The following is a 7729-nucleotide window of genomic DNA, read 5'->3' as shown; positions in this document are numbered from 1 at the left end:
AGTGAGCATCATTGGACTCCCAAGGCTGAGTGACAGATGTAAAAAATCCCTATCAAGTTATGGGCTGAATTCTAATTTGGTTATTAAATTCTCTTGTGTCCTATGTTGGGTTTAGTCTGATGTTCAAGGATATTTTGGGGCCATACTCAAAACCAATGTATACATATGTGTGTGTGTGTGTATGTATATATATATATATATATATATATATAAAATCACATACATGTGTACAAATATTTGTTACATTAAATATTTGGATCGCCAGTCGCTTGGTACCAAAACCAATACACGAATTCAATTCAAATTTAAATTTTCACTGTAACTTTTTTTCTGCCAAATATCCTATCCAAACAAAGAATTAAGTATTTGTTAGAGCTAAAGCATATTCTTTAGGATGCTTTTTGGTCCACTGGTGTTTGCTTTTCGTCTGGTTGAAATCCTTCATTGACCTGTTAGAACGATGACTTAGGTACTGGTTCGTTGTCTCTGCCCTCCGGAAATTCCACATTGTTTTTCCTATAATATTTCTTGTATACCACGTACACTAGAAAACAACACACAGCAGATGAAGCAAATTTCGTAGTAATCAGCTGCCAACTTACATTGGACAGGCGTTGTAATTGGTAACTCAAAAAACAGTTGGCATTTTCTGTGGGCGGGAGGCAAGTAATGAGCACAACCCCTGCTCTGAGTTCCATGGATCCCTCATGGTAAGAGGGGCGACTGCACTGCAGAAGGACCTAGCACACGAGGGGCTATGCACTCACCTGACTTCGGCAGGCATCAGTTAGGTTGCTGGTACTTACCAGTAACAACCACAGAAGCACGTCTTCTGTCCCTACCATCTCCCAGTTATGCACAGGTCCTCAACAGATAAGCTAAGGTGCATTGTCAAGACCTTGGTCTGCTGGTCTGTGTTGGAGGAGTTGAGCTGGAATAACTGTCTCTCCCAGCCTTCACGCACTTCTTCCCATGATGGTGGGGCCCTGGCTGATGGGTGATCAGCCTTCCTCTCGTCCATGAAGCTGCTACTCTCTTATAGCAGCCTTGTGTCAGAATATTTTTGAGATCAGCTCACACCTGGACAGACTAGCCTGTGGTTGATGTATCTGTGTGCTAAATGCACCCGTGGGAAGCAATGAAAAGGGGTGGTATTAACAAGCCCAATCTGGTCATTGTTGCCAGCTGTATTTTCTAATTAAGCTTTATCAATTGAATACAATAAATGTGCTATTTTGTTATCTAAGTATCTGATATTTTTTCCCTTCTACTTCTCATTTGGTTCCAAAGTCAATAGGGGAAGAGAAGGTATTATTTATTGGCACCCTCAGATTCCAGTACCTCACACTTAAAATTGATATAATAGTGCTATCTGTCTCATAGGGCAATTGTGAGATAAAATGCTCAAGTGTGTAGTACAACCCTGGGAGACGACCAAGAGATCAGTAAACGCCAACTCTTGTGATGACGCACAGCTGAGAAAGACAACAGCCTGCTTCCAGGGTCTTCATACGTCAAGATCCATATCTCCATGGTTGGTCCCCACACTTCTAATATATTAGTTTCGAAGCCACTGAGCTATTGACTCTATTGAATTGAACTTGTGGTTAATTAAAATATTCTACTTTTATTACGCACTGTTTTAAGCCAGGAATCCTCACCTTAGCACTGATTTTATTTAACCAAACTATTTTCTCCTTCCTTCTTTCCCTCCTTCTTTCCTTTCGTTGGTCCAAAAAACATTTAGACTTATAATCTTTGCACCAAAATATGTCTCAGCACTGCATGTCCTTAGGAGAAGCGCCTCCTGGTTTATATTCTTGCTGCTAAAACTGTGGCAAAATATAAGACCGATGCTATTACCCACTTTTCCATTATTCCTTCAGCTTATCTATTAATCCCAGTTACTTAACTAGTAAATCTATGCGACTGCTCCATCGCCAGTCTACTTTCTCTGGTTTGTCTGGTAGATGCCGCCAGTACTTATTTGGAAAAATCCCACAGTGCACCAAATTGGGTGCATCTCCAACAAAGAGAAAACAAGGTAATTAGGCCATGGAGCCCTCTGTCCTGGACCGGTGATAACTCACTGGAACGTTTCTAATGGATCCAGAGGGCCCTATTCTAGGAAGGAAAACTGTGCTTTGAGAACTACATTCAAGACCACAGTGTGGAGAACGATTAGCTCCCATGGGCCAGTTGAATACCTATTGGAGCTAAGTGGAAAAGCACAACTGTATCTGCTTATTGGATCACTTAAGAGTCATGTTAATTTTTCATCCGCCTTCACTATGCTGTCCCTGTTAAAGTGCCATGAAGCTTAACGGTGAAGTTTCTTTATTAAAAATAAAGAAAACCAGGGTTTGAAAACAAAGGTCAAATATCACCAGTCATTAGAAAATGTTGAGAAAAGTTTCAGGCAGGTGAAGGCTGGCAAGTGGCAGGGGCTAATGGATCAGAGCTATATGCTACGTTAGAATAAAATAAAAAAATCAGACTTGCTATTCCCCATACTTGAAATAAAGAATGAGTGTGCTTCAACTGTTTCAATTGTATGGCTACTAAAATATATATAAATAAATATATATAAATTATATATGTACACATATATGTCTTCCAATATAACTTAGCCTGATAAATGTCTCTTGTTACACCAATTTTCTGATAAATATGCTATACGTGTGTGTGTGTGAGTGTGTGTGTCACTCATTGTATCTGACCTTTGCGACCCCGTGGACTGTAACCCTCCAGTCCATGGAGTTTCTCAGGCCAGAACACTGGAATGGGTTGCCATGTCCTACTCCAGGGAACCATTTTTCTCAGTACATCATCTTGATATGCTTAATATCAAGTCATATTAATATGGGCGACTTTCACCACCCACTTATTTCACTGCCAGAAACTGGGAATTAAAAAATGCCGTACTGGCAACTTCAGGATTCCTCAAAGAAGCGCGTCGGCATGAAAGGTGACTGTGAGTGCTCCTCACCTGCCAGGAACAGAGCCGCCGCGATGATCTGGAAGATGCTGTAGATGAGCGGGAAGGTGAATATGAGGTTGAGCTCCTCGGGGGTGAAGGAGAGCTGGACGATGGTGGAGCACAGCTGTGTGTTCTGCATCCCTGTTTCCAAAGCAACGGTTCGGCACCTGAAGGAGAAGTCCGGAGAACCAGTGTTTTCACCGGTTTGTTCTGGGTGTTGTTCTGCTTTGTTATTGTGAACAGTAGAAGTAAACATGAGTGTAGAAAACTTATGGTTACAAAGGGGATGGCAGAGGGCGGGGAGGGGTAAACCAGGAGTTTGGGATTAACAGACACACACCACTATATATAAAGGAGGTAATCAACAAGGAGACCCGATATACAGGGAACTACACTCAATATCTTGTGCGTGCCCGCGTGCTTAGTCGCTTCAGTAGTGTCCGACTCTGAGGCCCCATAGCCTGTAGCCCGTCAGGCTTGTCTGTCCATGGGATTTTCCAGGCAAGAATACGGGAGTGGGTTGCCTTGCTCTCATCCAGGGGATCTTCCAGACCCAGGGACTGAACCTATGTCTCCTGCGTCTCCTGCACTGCAGGTGGATTCTTTACCCACTGAGCCACCTGGGAAACCCTCAATATCTTCTAACAATCTATAATGGAAAAGAATTTGAAAAATAATATGCACATATGTATAACAATCACTTTGCTGTACACTGGAAGATAACACAGCACTAAATTATTCTAAAAAAAATTACTCCAGAAAAAAAGCAAATGTGAGAACAAGTACATATATATGTATGTATAAATATATCTGTTTTAATGCATTTATTCACATAGTTTTATTTATATTAGACAAATATGTAACTTATTAATATATTATTAGATAATATAGATATTTTACCTTTTTCTCTACATATACATAGATGAAATCTTACTCTAGTCACCCTAATGATTACTGTAATAATGAGAAAGTGGATATGAACCTCTATAAAACCTCTATGACAACCTAGAGGGGTGAGATAGGGAGGGAGGTGGGGGGGGTGTATAAGAGGGAGGGAACATCAGCCTGTGGCTGATTCATGGTGATGGATGGCACAAACCATCACTAATTGTAAAGTAATTATCCTCCAAATAAAAATAAAATAAAATTTAAAAAACCTCTATAAACGTTAAAAAGTCTTGTGTAAACAAAAGCTGCTGTTACTGTTTTCTCCTCTTTACATTAAAAAAATTGAGGTTTATAATATTTCTGGTCCAGAGGAACAAGGAACACCAGTTAGCTTATTTTATCCTCTGAGCAGTAGACAATATCTTGTCATCTATTTCTGTAGTGCACATATGTATAATTTATGTATGTTATACTTAGTATATTGGATAATGTTCATTTATAAGTGATATATACTTATTCAACAGAATACTGAATACATTTTATATAAATAAAAAGGATAAAATAAAATTACATTCCGATGTGCTGGTTGGAGATGAAATGCCCTTCCTTGTAGCAGGCCCAGACGTGCCACAACCTGTGTGGATCATGAGTTCATCTCGCTTCTGGCTAGAGGAGCCTTGTAGGTCACAAGGCAGGTGTGGATGCTTTTGTGGAAGTCGCTTTGTTTGGAGAATAAGAGTATGTGACTGCAGAAGAGTCAACATGCGCTGTATGCAGGGTATCCAGGAGCATTTGAACAGCAAGAGGCAGTCGGTGTTGTCTTCCTGGGGAATGTGCATACTTTAGGAATGAATGCATCTACTCAGAGTGATGTCGTCAGAAATAGGGTGAACGTTATGACAGGCGAGAAATTTTGAATTTGCCTTGTATTTGCAGCTGTTCTAGGCTGAGTTGTATTTTCCTAGATGCGTATGCTAAAGGTCCTAACCCTCAGGACCTCAGATTCGGACATGATTTGGAAATAAAGTCACTAAAGATACAGTTATTAATAGTGAAGACATGATTTGGATGTACCCTAGTTCAATACAACCAGTGTCCTTATGAAAAGCAGGAATATGAACATACAGACATCCTTAGAAAGAAGGCAGTGTGAGGAGAAACGGGAAGATGCATCTATCAGCCAAGGGGAGGGACCTGAACAGACTCCCCTTTATTCCTCACAAAGGACCTATCCTGCTGACACCCAGATTCTGGGCATCTGTCCTCTAGAACTGGGAGACAGATTTCTGCTGTTGAAGCCTCTCAGTTTTTGGTACTTTGAGCAGCCCTAGCAAACGAGTTGGGCTTCCCAGGGGGCTCAGTGGTAAAGAATCTGCCTGCTGATGCAGGAGATGCAGGTTTGATCCCTGGATCGGGAAGATCTCTTGGAGTAGGAAACAGCAACCCACTCCAATATTCTTGCCTGAAAAATTTCATGGAGAGAGGAGCCTGGCAGGCTACAGTCCATGAGGTTGCAAAGAGGTGGACACGGCTGAGCGCTTGTGCACACACCCACACAGAAGAGAAGAATACAGTGGCTATCACAGAAGAAAATTCCTAGTCTGATTCACTAAAAACACCATACCTGTGCCAGGACTGACCGGCTATCCTAGCCAGAAAAAACCCTAAGGAGTAGCCAGCTATGGGAAATATGGTTCCTATGATCCAGAGTCTGGGCTGTATGATCCAGGCGCTCCGGTACAGCACGCCTCCAACCACGGCTATGAGCACTATGAGCAGGGCGCCTGTGATGGATCCAATCTGGAAGAGAGACACAACAGCAGCAACAATTGTGAGTTGAAGCAATCTCAAGTACTCTTTTGGGAGAAGAAGCCTAAGGCTCTCTTTCCTTCTGGGAAAATGAGAACAGTGACCCCTCTGTGTGTCTCTTGCCCGATGGTCATGGTAGACCCATGGGAAATGCTGGTGCTTGCCTCACGCTTCCAGTTATAGGAAGATTAACAGGACACGGAGTGCTGTTAATCTCAGTTGGCCTGAAGAAGATGTTCTACTTGCAAATCATCCTTGTCACAGGGGAGGAGAACCCACTCCAGGAAGAATCAGAAGACCTGGCTTCCAAATTCACCTCCCCCTGCCTGCCTTCCTTAGGTCAGTCATGAACCCTCTCCGAGGCACAGCTTTTTCATCTAGGATTGAAGATGAAATCCTGCCCTAGTCACCTTTTATGATTGTCTTGGTAATGAGAAAGTGGAAATGAAACTCTATGAAAGTTAAAAAGGCATGGGTGAGCCACACTAGCGTTATTGCTGTCTCCTTTTCACATTAGAAAAAAAAGAAATGGAGATGATAATGTTTTTTTTTTTTGTGTGAGAGGAAAAAAAAGAACACTAGATATTATTGCTGTCTCCTTTTCACATTAGAAAAAAAAGAAATGGAGATGATAATGTTTTTTTTTTTTTTTTTGTGAGAGGAAAAAAAGAACACTAGATGGCTTATTTTGCCCACTGGGAAGTGGAATCTGTCCATATATATACATCTTTTTTTTTCCTTTTGAGCTTTTTATTTTGTATTGGAGTATAGCCAATTAACAGTGTTGTGATAATTTCAGGCAAACAGTGAAGGGACTCAGCCACGCATACAGTCCGTGTCTGTATATCTGTATCATCTATCTCCATCTCATCTGGTTAGAATATAGTTGGTGAAAGGGAATGAATGGTTACTCATTATATATGTCATCATTTGTATGTGTATGTATATATATATGTATCATTTTTTACATATATATGTGTGTAATATACACACATTATATATTTAATATATTTTTCTATCTGTATATATACACTTACCCATATACACGCACACACACACATATATATATATATATATTTATATAAATATAAAATCTATCAATTGCCAGGCACTGGATTGGCCATACGGATACAGGGGTGAGAAAGACATGACCTATTTTCTAAGACAGCCATCTAGATATATTTTATAATACAAACCCACAGAGCAGACGTAAAATAAAGTGCTGTGTGTGTACAGAGTAGAAAAAAGCCAAGAGGCCGCATTTGAATGGGGTGAACTGGGAATCCCAAAGGGTGGATGAAAACTTGCCACGTGGACAGGGAAGGGCATTCCAGAGGAATGGGCTGCGTGTCTACTAACGAAGGCCCCTTAGAAGGGGCTTTCTGATCCCGTGAGAAAACCAGTTCAGTTGATGGAGAGACTCGTCATTGCAGCACACACGTTGGGGCCTTGAGTGCGCTGCCTGTGCCGTGAGTGACGTGGGACTCTTACCTTAAGGATGATCTTGGCTTTTTGGGGCCACTTGTGGTTAACATACATTCCAAGGGAGACGGGAACAACAAGAGCCACCAGAGATATACCTGAAGGTGACAGAGAGCAGTGTGATCGACAGAACGCAGCACAGGGAGGATGAAAACAAGAATAAGCGGTCTCCAAAAGGTTTAAGATATAGATCAGACTCCTTTCTTGAAGACACTAAATAATTAAAAAACAAACAAACTCCCACAAACTCTACTGCTTCACCTACTCCAGTACATAATTCAATATTTCTGGTGGAAAAATCGATTATATTGATGATATAAATCCTTTCCCTAAATCTTAGATTAATTTTTTTAGACTTCCTTATACTATCAATTGATATCTTTTAGTTTCAACTTGTCAGCATCTTGGCTTATTTGGCTTTGGAGTTTTATATCCTATGAAAAATATCTTTTCAAAGTGTGTGTGTGTGTGTGTGTGTGTATTCTTGGGGTGTACAAAGATGATAGTTAACAACTGTCTGTTACTTCACAGTAGTAGAAATAAAAGAAAAAAGTCCAGGATTCTGCAGGC

The 7729-nt window shown here is 40.9% G+C and overlaps 1 protein-coding gene across 1 annotated transcript in view; it reads right to left on the bottom strand.

Annotated features, from left to right (window-relative positions):
- Positions 1 to 234: 234 nt before the first annotated feature.
- The window catches only part of SLC10A2 (solute carrier family 10 (sodium/bile acid cotransporter), member 2), a 20413-nt gene continuing 12918 nt past the window's right edge, over positions 235 to 7729 (bottom strand). The window contains exons 3-6 of the mRNA XM_010831470.1: positions 7169 to 7257; positions 5493 to 5668; positions 2990 to 3147; positions 235 to 544 (exon numbers count right to left, since the gene is read on the bottom strand). Coding sequence (XP_010829772.1) covers positions 453 to 544; positions 2990 to 3147; positions 5493 to 5668; positions 7169 to 7257 — 515 coding nt within the window. The 3' untranslated portion in view covers positions 235 to 452. The remainder of the gene's footprint in view (positions 545 to 2989; positions 3148 to 5492; positions 5669 to 7168; positions 7258 to 7729) is intronic.

The sequence above is a fragment of the Bison bison genome, unplaced genomic scaffold (assembly GCF_000754665.1).
Source record: "Bison bison bison isolate TAMUID 2011002044 unplaced genomic scaffold, Bison_UMD1.0 scf7180017864527, whole genome shotgun sequence".
In the NCBI taxonomy this organism is placed as follows: Eukaryota; Metazoa; Chordata; class Mammalia; order Artiodactyla; family Bovidae; genus Bison; species Bison bison.
The sequence above is the reverse complement of the archived record's forward strand: the minus strand, read 5'-3'. Positions and strand labels throughout refer to the sequence as shown.